Source organism: Trematomus bernacchii, unplaced genomic scaffold (genome assembly GCF_902827165.1).
Source record: "Trematomus bernacchii unplaced genomic scaffold, fTreBer1.1, whole genome shotgun sequence".
Lineage (NCBI taxonomy): Eukaryota > Metazoa > Chordata > Actinopteri > Perciformes > Nototheniidae > Trematomus > Trematomus bernacchii.
In genome coordinates, this window is record NW_022987689.1 from 7267057 (window position 1) to 7287929 (window position 20873).

Below are 20873 nucleotides of genomic sequence, written 5' to 3' on the forward strand. Positions count from 1 at the left end.
ACTGTATTTATATAGTGCCTTTTTTCCTTACCAGACAAAGGCGCTAACAGTAGACTAGAGCAGGCATATGTTAAAGGGCCCATGTCATGCTTTTCCGGTTATTACCCGTCCCCTTGTGTGTTATGAAGGTTTTTATGCATGTAAACGGTGTGCAGAGTCACAAACCCTCAAAGTACACCCTGTAGCGAGTAAAACTCTAACACAGAAAATACCTCCCCAAAACGCCTCGTTGGAGATACGTCATTGTCCATTTGATTCTTCCATTTCGTTGACAGTTGGGATCGCGGCGAAATTCTCGAAATTCTCTCTGCAGACCCATTCTCACAGCGTTTATCAACCTTTTTCTTACTCAATATCAAGCCACACTTATTGTTTTTACTTCGGTTGTGACTTTGTGTGTGCTCAGGATGAGTTTGGCTGTGTATCGCTAACAAGGAAACAACACCTCCACGGAGCTCAGCGCGATTCACAACGTCCCGACCAATCAGAGCACACTGTGCTCACAGGGAGGGTGGGGGCTGGAGCTATTGGAGCTACAACGAGCCGTTAAAGGCAGAGAGTGAAATTCAGTGAATACACGTAGTTTACAGAGATGCTGTATGAGAAACCAATGTGAGTTTGAAAAATTGCACAATATAAATCTATTCTAGTCGACCTCAACAATGGAATTATGATCAGTGGAAATGGCCATGACATGGGCCCTTTAAGGTAAAGCTTTTTAGAGACATAGATACATTCAGCAGTCTAAACGTTTGGATTCTGAATCAATCTCTGGTGCATTTGATAAGTTGTTTTGTTCCCATTGTAAGAAGGCTAACACTATAGAACTCTCAATGTATCAAGGACAGTGCTGCCTGTGTCTCTATGGCAACACATTTTGATCACCAAAATGACACTACGGTTGTAATCTGGGGTAATCTGAACATAATCCTCACAACATCAATATACATTATGATACAGTTTTTTTCGGTCATATAAAATGACCACAAAGTAATGTCTGCTTTTGGTGACATTTGGTGAATTAAATCGATATACAAATCATAAAACAGCCCAGCTCCTTGATTTGCAACATTGCCCACAAAAACCCACTCACACCAAAGATACCTAACACCATATGTCAAACTCTGTTGGTTGACTTTTTGATTTATATTTAATCTAACTAGTTTATATAATATCGCCCACCACACACTGTTGCTATCTATGTGCTATTGGTCTGCATTGCAACATATAAAAAGTATTACAGTATGGCTACTAACTCCCAATCTGGGTGTTGCTTTGGGTCAAATATTGTTTCATCCATCACAGTCTTATATTCTATTTCTCAGTTGATTAGGAATTGTCACAGAGGCAACAGGGGACGTCACGGTACACAGATCTCAGTAAGAGAAAAGTTTACACAAACAGGAGGAGGCCCACACGGCCACACACACTGAGAGGCTTGCCCTCGAGGTGTACTTTGTGTGGTAATGTGCTTTAGATTGGGGCTGTGTGTGGAGAGATGACGGCAAGGTAACAGATGGACAGGAGTCTATTCCCTGGGCTACAAGCCTTCTGCTTACCACACAGCTCTGCCAACTCCACAATCCTCATCCATCTCATGCACTTCTACACTGCCTCCACCACCACTCCTCCGACATCCCATTTCATCTCTATTGTTTCACACCATCCTGTTGTGTTATTTAACTCACCACCACCTCCTCATCCTCCATCGTACTTTTTCTCACCTCTTTTCAACCTCTTCCTCAATTTCCCCTGGCAGTAATGCGTGATGTGCCAAACTGAGGCCTAATTCCCTGATTTTCCTTCATGTAGTAACAGCCCAAGCCGTCATCCTTCTATTTCTGCTTCCTTTCCAGCTGTGCTGGTCAGAAGCCAAGTGCTCAGATCCTGGGCTTGCAGCCACATGCTGCAACTTTACTTCATGGCATGTTGGAGCACCACATTAGGAACGTTTTTATCCAAGAGCACATTAGATTAACACCCTTACTCTGCCCAGGAAGCGCAGTGATTACAGAACAAAAGAGATGCTGAAGTGCCCGTCAGCTAGCACGCTAGCTAGCCCTCTCTGTGGCCAGATCACGCTCTGTCGCACTCAGAGGGACTATAAAAAGAACAGTGCACTGCAGCCTGCTGTGAAGGCAGGGTGTGGCATGGCTCCATTGTCCCATCTACAGCTGACAGCCAGGGGGACCAGAGAGAACGGATGAAACCAGGTTTGTTTGTGAACGTGGAAATAAAAGTGCCACTCGAGTGGAAAATAATGGAGGTGTGTGTGTGTGTGTGTGTGCGTGCGTGCGTGCGTGCGTGTGTGTGTGCGTGCGTGCGTGCGTGCGTGCGTGCGAGGGTTTGTGTCTCACCTCTAATAATGGCCAGCTTTGCAGTGACAGACACCTCCCCTTCACTGTTGCGTGCCACACACTCGTAGATGTTCTCGTCTCGGGGTGCTCTGAGAGGCTGGATCCTCAGCACAGCACCGGCTCCCTCATCAAACTCTACAGTCTGACAGCCAGAGAACCACAGGAAGAAGGCATTAGTCACGGCACGAGTAAACAGATGGATTATTATAATAACTATAATGTTTAGTATAATGTATCATCAATTTAGCATAGTACTCTGTTACCAAAATAATGTGATATTAATCATTATAGTGTAATATTCTATTGATTGCCTTAAGGAAATTATTTTTATTTTTTTTCCTTTTTTACTTGCCCTCCCCTTCACGAGGTCAAACACAGCTAGCGTTCCTGGAGCTGCCGGAGATTCAGTGTCTTCACAAATACACTTTAGCGAAGTAGATACTTACTTTTGGCCTCTCATGAGATTGAGCATTGTTGAACAGCCTGCTTGATTGCATATAGCTCAGGGATAGCAATATGAGCAAAGTATCATGCAATCTGCTTCATATTTTTATGTCCATTTTGAAAAGTGCCCTTTAGCTCATTTGCAATGAATAATCTTCAATCATCATTGATTGAATTTTTTTTTTTATAACTAAACTATCATTTTGTAAACTGCCCTGATTAGCTCTTAATGCAAAAATGTGCTAAAAAGACTGACACAACTGTTGTGTCTGTGCTTTATCTATAAAAGCAAAATCAAAGGGTTAACTTAGCTTAGCAGCTTATTGGAAGCATAGCCATTCCTCTGTAATGCTATGCTAAGCTAGTCAACACACATACAGTATATTGGTACATACTCAGTTTACAGACAAGATAGGGATATCAATCTCATGAAACTGAGCAAAAAAGCCAATAAACCTATTTCACATAAACTTAGAAGGTAGAATGCAAAACCGAAATCTAACAATTATATCAAAAGCAATAGCAGATCTAGCATAAATAAAAACATATCTACTGAATCATAATCTAGGCAAAGTAATTACAGCTGTTTTCATTCACACATCAATGCATCTTGATTACTGAATAAACTGCTCTGTATTCATCATGCTGCTACAGTAGGAGTTGACCATTGCGCATTGTGACAACCACCTCGATACGCTGGGAGTTGACCTTCTTGCCCTTCTTGTTCCAGTAGACAACAGGCTTGGGACTGCCACTGGCCTGGCACACAAATGATGCCACACCCCCTGACACGCCGATCTGGTCTGTGGGCATCTTGGTGAACTTTGGGGAAGCTGAGAGTCGGAGAGAGGGAGGGAGAGGAGAAAGGAGAGAAAAACAAGCATGAAAATTGATACCCTTACCCTTACATCAAACTGACTCCACAGCTGGCAACAACCCCCTGCTGACCACGCCCCAATTCACTGTCAGTGGCCAGTCAGGCTGACTTGTGCTCTTATGGCTGCGTGTTGTGCTTACTTCCTGGGTATCATCTAGAGGACATGTTGAAGGACTTCCTGTGGGTCATAAATAAAAGATGGGGTTGGGCTTCAGAGGAACATCTCTCTCTCCCTCCCTCCCTCCCTATCTCTCTCTTTGCCGCTCGCTCTGCTCCAGGGCGGGCTACCCTCGTACTGCATGCAGCAGGCTGTCATGACACATGAGTGTTTCACAGGTAGGCGAAGTGTTGGCTGCAGATTCACAGCATATAATTGGTTTTAATGTATTAATATCAGAGGTGTCATTTTGTGCCTGCACAGTCTAAGACATTTACATCTAAACTTCAGATTCTGATGATTTTAGGAAATACAATGTATTCCCCAAAATTAGTTTAGTTCATTAATTTCCAGCTTTGCTCTAGAGAGGGATGATAGGAGAACAATTGTATCTGTTATGATACATCTGGTGTGGGTTGAATAATCACAGCAGTTGCCTTCTGTAAGAAAACAGCAGTTTCCGAGTCAGATATTGAGCCAACAGTACTGAACCTATATTTTTCACAGTGGCTGAGTCAGATCAATCAAACAACTTCATGCACCCACCCTTGCTATCCGTCTGTGGCCTGTTGCCATGGTGCCCAGCTTAACTCCTCCTCAGCTACAGATTCACCGCTATCCATCAGGGTGAAGTCAGGATGACCCTTACCATAGCAACCTGGATCCCTCCTCCCACTCCCCCAGTGTCTGGGTGGGTGAGGTCCTACTGCGTTGATTCACTTCAACTCTGAAGACAGAACAGGAACAAAAACCCGCTATCAAGCAATCGCTAGCAGATTCAAAAGCCTGTTTCCGCCCCTGCTCACTTTAGTGGCTAACCAGCATGCAGACTACCTTATAGTTTCCCTGCAATGCCTTATCAGTAACTGGAATAACACCGTGCCAAGGCTTTTCCTGCGCCTGCTACAATGTGCTGTGGCTCTAAAGACCTACTCTGAATGTCAGCAATAAAGTGGTTTCATTATATGCTTACCATAATCCTCAACAGGAAGCTGGTAACGTATAGTCAATCAGAACAAATGTATGCCCAACATTTTAGAACTCAAGAGTGGGATATTTCCTGCCTGTAAGACTCTTAGAAAGGCTAACAGGGTATTGAGAATTGCCTTTTCCCCCTGCCAACAATGTGAGAATGTTAACTATCAAAAGGCTAAAGGAAATGTCATGGCTGAAATCGGTCTTTTCCTGGCTATAGGATTACGAATGAATTTAGTGTGCTTCTAACGGCTTCTACATGGGTTTCAGTGGCTTCGTGTCCAGAAATGTGTTCTCTTAAATGCGCTTCAACACCAATCCTCATACAAACCTGACCCCACTGGAAATGTTACCACTTAAGCTTCTTCTAAAAGCCAGGAGGAAAGCACTGCAAGGCACCGGATCTGGATGGATTTGCTCCGAACTGAAACTTGTTATGATCGGCAGGTTCTAGAAAAATGCCTGGAAAGTGAGGGCCTAATGAAAAGCTCTGCCTCTTTAATAGTAGGTTTCACTCTGTTGAACTGGAGAAGGCAGGTCTATCACTGGTCTGCCAATGAATCACCTTTGCAACCTGTAATCATCTGTCTGACGGACTGAATAACGCTGGGACAGGAAGGCATAGTGTAATATCGTAGTTAGGATACCATTTGAACAAAAAAAGTGTTTGGTACAGGATTCCTTTGTCATTTTGGAAAAGTTATTTTAGGGATATTATTGTAATTCATGCTGAAATGTTGTATTAACTAATGCCTTAAAGAAGCAATACTGTTACCACAGCTGTGGTCTGACAAGCCTTTAAGCCGCTTTGAATAATGCATCCCTTCCTGTTTTTGTGTCTTTGCTGTCAAATCTGCTTGCATCTTACAGCCAAATGTGTCCAACAAAACAAATGCTGTGATTCAAAGATGATGAGGACAGTTGGAGGATGCTGTGTCGTTGAAAGATGGACATTTGAACACACAAGCGAAACAATTGAAAGGAACTATTCCTAGCTTAATTTGCATGCATTTTAACATTGTTTGTGTTGAAAAGTTAAAGTAATAGATCATTTTAATGAGGGAAATATTAGAAATGTTTTGCATACATTTCCCACACTTAAAGGATCATGTCTGAAATGAATTAATTCATTTTCTAAAAAGGTGGAAGAGATGTGATTTTAGTCGTTTAATTTACAGAGACAAGAAAATCTCACAATTGAGGACTCTGAGCTCTTATTCTGTAAACAAATATTCACAAAAGGGTAAAGTTGCAGGAAGAAATAACAACATTGAGCATGAGCAAAGCATTTTTTTGAGGGAATTATATATTTCTGCACTTTCATTTACAAGCTCTGCAGGAAAAAATGTTGTTATTGGAAGAATTTTTTTTTTTTTAGTAAAGTACGCTAGGGAGATATGGGAGATGGAGCTTTTAACAGCACTATCTATTCTGCAGGGATACACATAGGTAGTCTAAAAGCAGAGATATTCAATCCTACAACCTTTTAAGTTATTTGTTGTGTTATTCTACCTCTTCACTGAATATTAAAATGTTTCAAAGGATCATGGCCTCAAATTGCTTATATGGATAGAAAATGAAAAATATATTAGACAGTCCCCATTCCTAACTGTGTGAAGTGCTATCTCCATCTTTAGCCTGTATCCTCTTTCCATGGTTATATTATTTTCAGAGCGGTGATGGCGTATCTGTGTGTGTGTGTGTGCGTGTGCGTGTGCGTGTGTGTGTGTGGACTACTGAGGCAGGAAACGTGTGGAAATGTTGTAATCAAGGAGATGATGAGAAACATGCTGATGGGACCTCCCGGCTTATCAAAACATATTAACAACGGCATAGTCCAGAGCTGATTTCAATCCTCAGGTACACACACACATACAAAAGGATGTGCATGCATACACACACTTAATACAAATTCATACCTTTATACCTCACATATACTGCTTTAAAATATGCAGCTCTACTTGAGAAAAAGAGACAACAAATTATCTTACTATCTAACTAATTTGATAATCAATTGAGTAATCATTAAATAAAAATGCTTTCTGCAGAAATAGAAAATACTGTTTTCAGCGTCTCAATATGAAGATTTCCGGACCTTCTCTGTTTTTATTTTTTGGGAGGGACATTTTTTTTTTAAATTCACAGACTAAACAAGAAAAGTTATCTGGAGATTAATGTATAATGGAAAAAATCAATAGAATATTTAAAAATAACATGGATGGTTGGATAGACAGTCATACCTGGTGCTCCACACACACTGCTCAAAGGGCCGGTTAGCAGGATAATGAAAGGCAGCAGCAGACCCAGGGGAGAGGGGCTAGAGCGGAGCCCCAGGATAGGCCTCCTGCATCGGGCTAGAGCTCCACCTGTCCTGGACAGAGGCATGGCTCCACCGTAGGTTGGTTGGAGATGACGTAGATACGGGCTTCACTCAACAAGGGTAGGCACTCTGCTGAAACAGAAAAAAAACATGAAGGTCAGCTGAAATGAATGAAAGGCAACTCCTCCACCTCTGATTCATCGTACTGCTTTTAGAGCGACATCTGAAATGTCAGTGCACCTAGAGGAAAAGGAAACACATACAATATTTCATACAGATATAGAGAAAGCATCCTCATGAAGAACATTTAAGACAAATTCATGCTAATGCAGGATTAGGTCTTTCGATTTAGCCAGAGCACTTCTGATTTGGGATTAACAGCTCAAGCAGGCCAGCCCTGACTTAACTAATACCAGAACAATAGAGCCACTGCTCAACAACTAAGAACAAGGAGAAGACTGAAATAGTTTTCGCCGTACTGCTTCTGTATTAATAAGTCTCCTTTTCTAGTGAGCCGTGAAATGAGCCGAAATGATACAGTTTTAAGAGTTGTTTTTTTCTCCCTGAGACAACCCAATCATTTCATTTAACTTCAGCTTCTTAGCATTCAGTATTTTACTGCGCTGGTGGCACGTAGAAGTGTTAATGCAATAATACATCCAGACTGTTCTGCCGTAATGGAAAACACTTACACAAAGAGGATTGAGGGGTCAGTAGCAATGCAGCAGAATTCAATAACACCAAATGTATCAGAAACGGCTGCTTTATTGGATATTGCCCCTCGTGTTAATCCTGAGCCTTCGGGGAGATCGCCGTCAGTATCCTCTCTCTTTCCTCTCATCAAGACACTCACACGAGGAGGCACGCATCTGGAAGTCTGAACATAATTCAGCTCTGTCTGCTAACAGAGACTTAGACAAGCTGTGTAGAAGCTCCCTGTCTGGGAGTCAATAAGTTCACAGTCCTATCGAGCTCTCCCGACCACCCCACAGCCCCCCCCCCCCCCTGCCCGATGTGTCAGAACGCAGGTGGGGAGGCCAAATGAGAAGGGAGCCTTTGTTAACCCTACCATATATCACATAAATACACGTCTCCCTTAAGTACCAGCGCAAGATAACATATATGCTCTAAGGGAGACATAACATGCATTCACAGGGGACAGGCCACATTGTGAAAGGCACATGCAAACACCCATGAGCGCGCCTTCACCCCGACACCCCCGATACATGGGCAGAAATGGAGAAACCGGGATGGGGCCGACCTTGATTCGCCTTTACTAAATGAAAGAGGCATTTCTGGTGAGTTCCATATTCAAAGACTCCTCCAAACACTTATTGGGCTAATGACCTGCTCAAACACATTACTGTCTGCCAGCTCCTACACTAAAAATAGCTCATTTGAAAACATGGCCGTCTATCTGATACGGGCTCATTTTCGCGCCGCTTTGCCCTCTTCTTATCAAGCACTGCGTAATCGACGTTGAATAGGAAAGCTTTCAGCGTCCCCTTTTCAATTGAACAATGTGATAAGAAAAATCAGATCAGGGCTCATTCAAGCACTATTGGCAGCATGTTAAGTAAATTCTCCTCTTACGGAAACTCAATTTGCCACCGTTAATCTAACTAGGAGGACTGCTCTGCTCTGAGACATTAGGTACAGCTCCTATGTTGCAGTGTGTGCTTCCTCTGTCCTGTGTTGTGGATTAGCTGGGGCCTTTATATTTCTATGTGACCTCAGTCTAACCATATCTCTCATTCTCACTTTATCCCCCCCACCCTCCCTGTTGTCTCTCACCTGCTGACAAAGCCCTCACTGCTCTACCTCCACTAAAGTCGCCCACTAATCCTTAATCTTACCCACGTCTCACTCCTGCATTAGTCGTCATATTCCTGAAATCTCCTCTTCTCCCGTCCCATCTCATCCTCTCATCTCCTTCTCGCCCCCCCCCCCCCCCTGTTAACCTCTTCTCTCTCTATGCCATCTCCTCCACTGCTCCCTATCATTCATCTCCTTCTCTTCCGATACACTCTCTAACCCCTGCTTGTTTCAGAATCCTCTTCCTCTCCCCCCAGCGGACCTGCTCCAGCTGTTGTTGGTCCATTGACACAGTTCAAACAAAAGGGTTTAGAGCATCCTGCAGCTGTGGATGTTCAGAGAGCGAGCCAAGACAGAGACACAGACGGTCTGGGCACGTCTGCGCTTTGTGCTAATGGCGTTTATCTCTTTCAAACCACGCTCCTTCTCTCTGGACGAGAAGATAGAGAGCAGCCAATGCACTTTGCTTGTCACAGGAGCAGAATTAAAAAGGTGTAAGCATCCTGTGAGAATATTCTTATGACTCACGCCTACCTACAGCCCCCTCATAGTTATAACAACCTGCTCTCCACCATCATCTGGCTCAGCATCCACAGAGAAGGCAGCAGGAGTTGGTCTTATTACCTTTGCAGCATGACAACACAGATGGTCAGCCAGACAGATAGATTGATGGGGGATACATGTGCTATTTATTACGGGGAGGCTGATAATGACACCATAGCTCAGGTGGTGAAATGTACACCGGTTATTGTGCTCCATCACGCTGATGAAATAACATTGTTTGTTTAGGTGGCATCCAACCTGCCCCTGCTCCACTGGGAAGATGACATGTTTTGTTTTTCTCACCTCACCCCACCACCCCCCCCCCCCCCTCCTTTACCCATGATGCTTTACACCACAAGTGGGTTGAGATGGTCTCACAAGGCCTGTCTCCATGACAACGAGCTACGATAGAAAAGACCAGATCTGTTTCCTGCGGCACCATGCTAGCAGTGAGATAGTACACCTGATAGGAAGCTTGTGTTCTTTTTATTTCTTTAAGCTTTAATACTGATCCAGTGCTGAGAGCCTATGTGTGTTGTGATGCTTGAGGGACCCAGCTCAGCAAAAAAACTAAACATCAGAAAACTTTTTTATTTATATTTTAAGGGAACACGATGGAAAGGGGAAAATAAATATCTGTGCAGTGCAGTGCACCAAAGGGTTTGAAAAATAAGATAACATTCATGGTCATTTGTTCTCTAGCTAACTTTTGGAAATGATTCTGAACCCATAACATAGACTTATATATATATATATCATTCAGAGTAAAATAACCTCGTCTTGAATTATGCATGGATTTTTGAGCCATGGAGAGGAAGAAGTTTGGAGCAGTAACCGTATATTATTCAAGGAGGGGCTAGGACTGACATTACCTCACGTTAGTTACGACCCTGAAGGTACACAACACTCACAAAATGTGGACACACACACACACACACACACACACACACACACACAACACACACACACACACACACACACACACACACACACACACACAACACACACACACACACTACACACACCACACACACACACACACACACAACACACACACACACACACACACACACACACACACACACACACAACACACACACACACACACACACACACACACCACACACACACACACACACACACACACACACACACACACACACACACACACACACACACACACACACACACACACACACACACACCAGATGGCAAAGCATCATGGGGGAGATTGGCACTCGCTATCACACTTCCCTTCTCACTCTCTTAAACACACAGCCCACAGACACACACATTTACAGACACACACACATGCATGAGTACACACACACACACACGCACGCACGCACATTGAGGATCAGAAGCACAGGATGAAGCAAGGCTTACTGCAGGCATGAGCTGCACCGCCCTGGTTACATTTTTAGCAGTGAAAATAAACTATCTAAGGCTCGGCTCTAACAAGAAAACACACCTGTCACTCAAATAGTGCGATTCTTTGCCCTGAATATAAATGACTCTGCAGGCTCGGTGCTTCGACTAAATCTCCATCAGTCTTAATGCAGCAGGATGCTTAAATTAGGACTAAAGTCGCCAAATATCCAAACCGATACAAACAATGTTATCATGGGAAGTAATGACACTATCAACAACCCCAAGCGGAGGCAACTATTTTCATCACTGGTCTGAAACTATAAATAGGGGGATGCTGGAGTTTCAATCACATATGACTCATGCAAATTGCAATCTCACACCGACCTGTGGGTACGGAAGGAAAGCCTTTTTATGTCATTACATTTTTATTTACTAAACTAAATCATAAAGGAAATTACTAATTGAACAGATACATCCTTATCTTACTTTCTTCTTCATTTACTATCTTACGCTTCATTTATAACATATATTATTATAGTTAAGAATCATTGTTGGTAATCTGAATTCCTTCTATTGGTCTCCTGGGTCTGGTATAAGGTACAATCATTGAGTCTTTTTTGTTTATAATGTTTTGTTGCATTTAAATGTTTTTTTAATCCATGTTGTGAGGATGCTATTTTTACAGACTTTCCATTTCCTTTTTTGATGAGAATGTAGGTATTCAGGTATTGTGGAGCGTGCACTCTGTATGAGAGCTTTCAAATCTCTCTTTATAGTCCCCTGTGTCTCTAGTCTGGGACGTTCCCTTTTAATCTTCATTATGTGATCATCAGAAAAACCAGCATGATGTTCCTATTATCATGAAATAATGATATCCGAATCACAAAAATAGCTTTCTTGCGATCAGGAGAAAACGGAATGTAAAAATGTTATCCGCCCACGTCCTCTCTCTGGCTCTCTCTGGCAGGGAGTGTGAGCTTTTCTTGAGGCCACATTTTAATTAACTAAACACCTGCAGCTACCAGGGTATAACACATGTTCAGTAAACATTTAAATACATTGAAATGCCTAACTTCTGCTGATGCGAGAGATTTTCTAAACTATATACTTTGATCTGGCAATCCCACTGCACATCAGCATCTCAGTATAATGACACCAGCGTGACAAATAGCACATTACTAAGTAAAACTTTCTTTACAGTTTTGTTTATCACAACTCAAAACAACACTTTGATTCGTGATTAAGGAACAAAGGAATTGTTGGAGAAAGAAGCACGACTCAAACCTTCTCCCTTGTCATCATTTGCCAAAAAAACAAGTTTCTATTTGACCTCAATCTCTGCATGTCTAGGACATAGCAAAGCTGCTGCAGCCCAACAATAGTGCGGCAAACATACACCCCCGCATCTTAAAAGGCACACCAAGGTCAAACAAACCAACACATCAAGAAAGAGGCATCCAGTAATGGGTGCATTGGCTTCGGATGAGCACAGCAACAGATGGACTGGCTCCTGCAAAGCAGGAAATGTATTACAAAATAAAAGTACATATAGGTCAGATTATCAGAGGGGATCAGAACAGAAGCAATGTTGTAAAAGTGTTGTAGGCCGAGTGAAAGTCACAGTTAGAGCTGCGATGAGGAATCCGCTTCAGTAAATCTTAACCCTTCATTTAAATTAGACACCGTTATATCACACATGAAAACATTTAGCCATATTGGTGGTAATATATTATAATGTTCATTTAAATTACATTAATTATTCTCTAACCATTATTGAAACAACTAATGGTCCTTTAATTTATCTCTAATGTAGGGCCACCTGTTTTCTGACTTGCTGCATTCAGCCACTGACTGCTATGCACACCACACTAAAAGGAAGTCATTTAGACTAAATCTAAACTAAATGTTTTAAAGAATAAGAACAGCATATAATGTATCAGCTATAAATACTATTTCAAGTCTTGCTTGGAAAAACAGGCCCAAATGTACATCACAATAACAGTTGAATGGTGTGTGTTACATTTTTTAAACTTAGGTGAGAGAAAATAAAGGTATGAAGGAGTCAGTGTGAATGTGCTGACAAAACATGTCCCAATTTTGGTTTGAGTTGGAGCTCTGCGTCACCCTGTTGGGTAAAACCTCACAGCCTCTATTACGGCAATTTTCACGCTTTGAAATAAGTTGAAGGATTACTTGCTCCTCCAGGAGCTGAGTCAATTTTTTAGCCCCCTTAGGCTCATAAACCTCTTTTAAACCCCTTTGGGTAATGCCAAAAATGCAATGTCATCCAGCTAAATCATGGCTGGGTTTTCTTTGATGAAAAATAAATTGACATTTTGCAGATACAGTTTCACCTGACAGGCCGAGGTTTTCCCCTGACAGCATGTCCACATGCAGACACCTACGCAACGTTCATTCAACTGAAACGACGACAAAGAGCTCACAAACACCCAAACATATTCTGTAATTCCTTCGGAAACCTCTCTCCATGTTGCCCGCACTTCAGAGGCAGCCGATCTTTTCTGCAGCGGCTCATTACGCAGGCTGATGGTTGAGTCCTTGTCAACTCACTGTCCAATTAGCATATCTAAGGCTGGCACAGACTCTTATCCTTGCAGGAAAGGGATAACTGTATATCCATACTGATGTCCACATAGTTATGCACTTGCATGTACATCCCTAATTGTTAAACAGCTCTGACATATGAGAGGGGAAGCATTGTGTAAATGTTGCGATTAAGGGGCCGGTCCTTAATTGAAATGTAAGCAACACTTTTGCTTCTTTACATGAATCAAAATCACTGTCAAGATAATTAATTAATTATCACTGGTTACGTTTTGTTCATGTCTGAACTATGTAAGTAACATACCTACCTACCTACCTACCTACCAACCTACCAACCAACCTAACCTCCTTACCTACCTACCTACCTACCAACCAACCAACCAACCAACCTACCTACCCTCCTTACTTACCTACCTACCTAACCTCCTTACTTACCTACCTACCTAACCTCCTTACTTACCTACCTACCTAACCTCCTTACTTACCTACCTACCTAACCTCCTTACTTACCTACCTATCTAACATCTGTCTTAACATGCAGCTGTCATCGCCCAAAGCTTCATCATCATCATTTCTTAATGAAATGAATGATTAAAATTCCATGGAGCAGCGCACACACACACACACACCCAAAAGTGATGTGTCTTGCCAGCCACGACACACCGCAGCCAATTAGTGAGCTTCTTCTGGAGCAGGACTAAGGCTCCCTGACAACGGAGAACACCTTCATCTTCCTGGACGTCATTGTCATCATCACCATATTTCAATTGCGCTTCATTAATGAGACATGCCAGACATTTTTCCCCTACCTATTTCAGCTGTTTGGCAAAACCTACACATCAGTCGGGAGACATGTCGGGTATGTATAGCAGATTTGGGGGCTTATGTTAAGCTCGTCTCGAGACTGATAACAGTCGCCTTGAGAAAGACAGTGTTCTGTTTTAATAACCTCACATTGATTGATCATTCACATAGAATCATCCAGTGGGGTGTCTTTAATGTAAGCTAAGTAAATGCACTTCAAATGGATTCATCCTTTTATGGATTCATATGAATAGCTTTCTTTGCAATAACACAACAGACATTTGAAATGCCAACACGCAGCAGACTCAACACCAAACAGCTTTAACTGAACCGCCCGTTTACTGGTTCCCACTCAGGTGCTGCAATTTTGAGGCAACACTTTATTCATTCTTTGCTTATGTAAAATACCTCCACCCCCTTTGGGAGCTGCTTATTAATTTTCTGGAGACACACTGTTGTGTTTGCCCATGATCCAATTCTCTCCTGTGTATTTGCGCTGCCATGGTATCACCTGTCTGGATTGGTCACATGATATGTCGTCCACTGAGAGCTCATTATCTGACAACTGCAACACTGCTCTGCAACAACACTGAAATCATCTATAGAACATTCACATATGTTTCACACACCTTACTGTTTGGTATGCAGTATTTAGTAAAAACCTATTTCATCTCAGAGAAATAGAGCCAGAAAAAGGCTGATTAAGTCCAGGATAAGCAACGAAAGAGAGATATAGTCAAAGACAATGAAGCAGTACTATTATAAAAGACTAAAAACCATAAAAAACGTTGCAATAAGGGGAAATCTTTTCATAAAGTAGGATAATTTAGATGAAAATAAAAGCAGTTATGTAAAGCCATAGACTTCTGTAATTAGGGAAGATCATTTATTGGATACATTTATATGATTAAAATGAAAAATAAAGTGGAAATTCTTACAGTTAAACAAATACTAGAGGTTGGGAGGCTCACGATAAGTGGTTGAAATGGTGAAAGTGAATATTTTTTTCAGGATTTACTGACACCATACATGATCATTAACCTTAAGAAATCACTGCTGAATAGATGCATTACTGATTTCTGACGCTGCATGTGCTGCTGAACAAATCCTATTTGCTACACAGACGAGCAGCCTTAGCAGTTCTGTCACTAACCAGCCATTGCATGGCTTCCTGATGGAGATGAGATTTGTGACGCCAAATGAATTTCTCCTTGAGGGACGATAAAGTTGTGAATAGAATTGAAAAGCGGAGTAATGGGGTAGAAAAAACGCATTTGTCCTCCTTCTCATTGCCGAAATCAGACGGAGATTGTGTCTCGGGAAGTGAAGAGATGAAATGCTTGTCAACGGTAACAGACTTGCGCACGCATGCTTTCCACCAATGACTGGCCATTACTCTCACTTCCATCCAACAAATACTTCATCCAACCTGACATCCTTCAGCACCGCGCAGACAGAGCAATCATGGAATGCCACAAACAAATGTGGGGCTGCATTCAAGAGACATGTCAACCAGCCCCACTTCCACCACCTACATACACACTCACACAGTCACATACACACACGCACAGACTGCAGAATGAAAGAGTCTAATCTTCTAGCTTTGGTTTTTCTATCTGATGATGGAACAGATCTGTAAGTTTCCTGGACAGTGTCCATTTTCCATCCTGCATGGTTAAGGTCTTTCAGTAGAGCAGAGCTGTTTCACTGGAGCAATAAAGATGTTCTTTCACTAACTGGCATACGGAGGCGTGCCAAAACCTCTTATTTTCTTGTATCTATAGAGCTGACTGCAACACAAACACTTTGTTTGTATAGGCGGCACAGGTAGCTTAACTAAATCAAACATGTTTTTATAATTTAATCTTATCAACTTTCTTCACTGGCCTATTAAGCCTTACATCATTTGTGTGACAAACAACATGAAACATGGAGAAAAAAAACATGAGTGAAAGTGAATGCTTACATTTCTTAACTCCATCTAAGTTACGCACAATAACATGCTAACATTTCCCTAAAAGCTGATATGGTTTCATAAAGTTATTACAAATCATGCTAAGGGTGACATGAATGTCTGTAAAATGCTCTATGGCAATCTATTCAATAGACCAATGGGCTAACCAACATTCCTAGAGCTGCACTATAGCAAGGTTAAAAGATAAGACAGATTCCCACTAAGAGCTATAAAAACCTAAGCTAACGTAATCTGCTGTACTTTGCAAAACAACTTTTGAAGCTTAGTCTTTATGCTTCATTCCTTCACAATAATTTTTCTCTCACTGTTCCTATTAATGTTCAAAAGATTACGTTTCACGTTTTAGTTCAACCAAACCGTTTTTTCTGCAATGTCTATCAGCCATGTTGCTGCTTCAAAACTATAAATTGGATCTCCCCTCTGCCATCAATTCAGGCGAAATTGTCGCAGCCGTCCTCCACCCCATTCAACTCCAGTCCATCAAACACAGTGCTCAGGTTGAGCTCATCAGAAGACCATTCATCATGACATCAGGATCTTCAATATGTCCTTCTTCCCATCGCTACTACCAGTGTCTAGACTCTATTGACTGGTGTTCTACCGCTTCACTACCCCCTTAAAACATATAACGATGTTATATATATATATATATATATATATATATATATATATATATATATATATATATATATATATATATAATCGCTATGACTTTTCCCAGAGACACTTTAGACACAGACATACAATGTTACTGCCTACAATATAATTCATATGGCCCTATCCCAACCGATAAAGCAAATCCAAATGACATTTATATTTTACAACATATTGAAAATATCAAGCCCAAATGAATCCACCCAGCCAAGCATTCACCAAGGAGGAAGTACTCACTCCAAGTGTTGAACATTGCTGAGGACTTGCCAAGCACTTGAAGCAACGTGCATCAAACATTTTTTAGTACATCTATTAGCGGCTAAGTCTATACTTAAAAAAAAAACGTTGACCGCTCTTACTCCAAGTTCTGATTAGGCAGTTTTTCTTCTGCTTTGTCAGCCATCTTGTCAGTCAGAACCTTCCCTTCTAATGACTGCTGTCAGTCAGGGATGTAACTGTCAAACCGAGTCAATGGCTGCACTTCCCACTCCCATGATTGGATAATGAGATGTGTGCATCAACACATTAAGCCATTTTCAGTGCAAATGTCAGCCGAATGAAAAGCTCACAAAATATGTTCCTGTGTCATTGTGCATAACATTTCAGCAAAAGGGACTCTATAGAACTTTAGATGACAATGGATTCAACACTGGGTTCTTATTCAGGAGGAGAAGAAGGAGTTGAAGTAGAGAGGAGGGTTGACCGGAGGACAGCGAGGCAGTAACAGCAGCAATGGGGAAATTATACCCTCTTTTGCATAAGGGAGGAGAGGAGGTGGAGGAGGGGGAGGGGTGAGAAGGAAGGTGAAGATGTCTTCAGATGTGGCAGTTGTGATGAAAAGAGAGGCGAACGACTGAAGACAAGAGGTGGAGAAGAGAGGAAGAGGAAAGAGGTGGGGGGTGTGTGAATTATTCATCCCTGCTGACACATCAGAATCTCTGATTCATCTGGAGAAGGGCATCAGTCAAGTCACAACCTATCGCTTTGCCTTCACTCATATGCACACACAGAAACACGGACACACCATCAACACACGCACACACATAATTGCAAATGACCTCCCTGTGACTTGAGTGTCAACAACAGACTGGGATTGATCTCTGCACAACAAGGTTATCAGTTTAATATTTCAATGGAAATATACATGAACTATTTAGAGCTAAGGAAAACAAACCAGTACAAATAGGCTAAGAGGTAGACTTTTACAAACACGGTATTTAGAATATTATTGAAATAATTTTCGCATAACTTAAATGTATCTTTTAAAAAACGTTGTTATCTTTATTATTATCTTTGCCAAACAAACTGAAATTCAATGTTAAGAACATTTAGAATTTTTTTTACACCATTTTTAATGGATATGGCTTTGTGTAATTGTTGTAAATTGACTATGTTTTCCCATATCAAATTATAGATTGGTTCCTGTTTAACATTGATAAATTAATCATTCATTTAGCTACCAGAATTTGGAAAAACAATAATACAGAAAATTCTATTTACATAATACAATTTCATTAAAAGTCCAAAAACATTTACTGGTGGTGTATTTCCTCATTAAGGATAATGAATCTCCAGGGTCTTTTGGTTCAAATTGTATTTGGATCAAAGTTTTAAGCAATCAAAAAAAAAATATTTCAGTATCTTCACGAGTATTTCTCCTTTTTTTGACCCGCTGTTTTAATAATGAACTGTATTGCCCAGCGCTAATGGGTTCCTTCTGCATGCTGTATGCCTTGTTTTCAGCAGCCCCTGAATAAACAAGTACAGAAGCGCAGCAGACAGTAGCTCTCTGTTTGGAAGGCTTTAAAAAGGTCAATTAATATCAATGGCTAGACAACAACAACTTTCTGTCTGCTTGTAATACAGGTGGCTACGCTCGCCGCATCAAAGCCTCCTTCTTTCCAGCTGACTGGTGCAACATAGCTAATGGGGAGTGTACACAGAGATTCTGACAAAACCCATGGATGGGCATAACACGAAACACAAGAGAGGAAAGTAAAGAGCAGAGCTGTTAAGGCTAATGCTGCTGCGAGAATCAGGGAATAAGACTTCAATAAGGCCTTTGACGTGAAACCAAAGCTGCTCCACTGGGAGCGCACGTCATTTGGCATGTTGAATTCTGGGTGGATCTCAGCAGTGGTATCTGCTTAAGAGGCACTGGAAACCATTGAGACCCATGGTTGAACCCTGTGAAAAGCTATTTAAGAGAGTACATGGCATCACACATTTCATAAGCCACTGCTCCTAAAAGTGCCTAATACCTGTGGGGCCGAGCATCTCATGGCTCAGGAAAGAGCCTATTCGATGTGTTTCTCAGAGACTAACAGAGGAAGTATGCCAGTTGAATTATTCTACCTCCACATAGTGACGTTTCCCTGTCATAATAATCCAAATACCTTTATCCCCAACCCTGGTCTTCAGATGAAGGTGGTTAGGCAGGGGGAATGTGAAAATACAGAGGAAAAAATATGTAAACTGCTAAAAAGAGGAATCCAAGTGTAAAAATGACTGATTAAAATAATTAGGGATGTGGAAATGGTCTGGAACAATAACCAGCAAATGCATGGTGCCCCAGGGAAAATCTCCCATCTGTGTGTGAGGAGGAAGACCTCCCTCAGATTCACCACGACAGTGCGATGTTCCAGTTTACACAGGCCACGCAGCGGAAATACAGAAAACCTAAACAGGCATTTGAACATGATTAAATCCCAACAAGCAATAGCCCTCGGAAAATGTGTCAGGATGAATCGATGTATCATTAAATTACACTCAGCCTGTACGCTTGAGTGGCTGCTTTAACTGCAAATCCTATGCGTATAATTATAGACATATGAAAGGTCTATGGACTACAAAACAAATCTGCCTATATGTGCAGATGGGATTGTTTTAAGTAAAGCCTGGGAGTAGCAGATGCAGCAGCTATACTCTATTGTCTATAAAACAGTCTTGTTTAATTAAATCCATTTGCTTTGCCACCTGGCACCTTCCATAGAAGAAAAATCTCTCTTAAATTAGAATAATAGCCTTTATGGATTAATAATATGCCTTTGATAGCCCCCTCAAAAGTGACATGACATTAGCATAATGGGATTTCTACTAGGCTGTGAAATCTTAACATCTTTACAATAATAATACCAGGACTTCCGCTTTTTAAATACCCTTGACAATCTATAGGATGCAGGTGCTGTATTTATTTATTCATGAGGGTTTTGGTCCACAATGTTTTTATCTGTATTGTCTTTTTGATCGGATTTAACACCAGACTGATACATGGAGAGTGCTTTAAAAAGGGCAATTAGACAATAAGCCACTTTAAACGAGAGTGGATGAGGAACAAAGGCTTTGCCAGTCTGCCCCGGTCCCTCATGCTGCCCAGCCAACAATAAGGAGGGGGGTGAGGGGGGGCGCGCACTCACAGCGGTGATGCCAAGCAGCCTGCTCTGCACAACCCCTCGGTCTGATATCACCCAAAACTCTCCAGTGATCCTGACATGAAAAAAAAACAAAAACAAAGAAGAATCCGGTCACCCTTAGCAAGGCTTAACGTTGAAATTGCACCCGGGCAGGGATATACAATTACCTCCTTATAGTTTCCAAAAAGGATATTCGATAAGTGCAAATAACCCGCCTGGGTGGGGTAACATTAAACACTGTAGAGGAGGAAAGATGCTGGTTACCTGGGTAGGAAGTGCTCCGTCTTCTTTACTGTCTGGTAGATTCATGTGGGTGGATTTGCAGCTGGAAGCTTCCTCGGAAACAGCAAGGATGAATGTAATCCGGCGGCAGCGGAGCTCCAGTCACAGAAAGGTCTGCCTTTGTGGGGGATGCATGCACACATCGCCGGTGTTTCTCCCCTCACCGTGCTGGCTGTCGACAGAGCTCTCGAAAACGCAGCGGGTCACGGGCTGCTCCTCAGCCCTTTTTGTCGGGAGAGCATTGCCGGTCGAGCGGCCTCAGATACTGCTGGTTGATGTCATTGATACTCCCTGCCTTCTTCCTTAATGCCCTCCTCCTTC

The 20873-nt window shown here is 41.9% G+C and overlaps 1 protein-coding gene across 11 annotated transcripts in view; it reads right to left on the bottom strand.

Annotated features, from left to right (window-relative positions):
* The window catches only part of LOC117488819 (receptor-type tyrosine-protein phosphatase S-like), a 69965-nt gene extending 49092 nt beyond the window's left edge, over positions 1-20873 (bottom strand). For 3 of the 11 annotated variants that reach the window (XM_034137943.1, XM_034137942.1, XM_034137936.1), the window contains exons 1-4: positions 20535-20867; positions 7051-7262; positions 3486-3634; positions 2358-2499 (exon numbers count right to left, since the gene is read on the bottom strand). In XM_034137943.1, coding sequence (XP_033993834.1) covers positions 2358-2499; positions 3486-3634; positions 7051-7195 — 436 coding nt within the window. In that variant the 5' untranslated portion in view covers positions 7196-7262; positions 20535-20867. Of the gene's footprint in view, positions 1-2357; positions 2500-3485; positions 3635-7050; positions 7263-20273; positions 20344-20534 lie in introns of those variants that run through there. The other 8 variants (XM_034137946.1, XM_034137941.1, XM_034137947.1 and 5 more) reach the window with 6 other exon arrangements.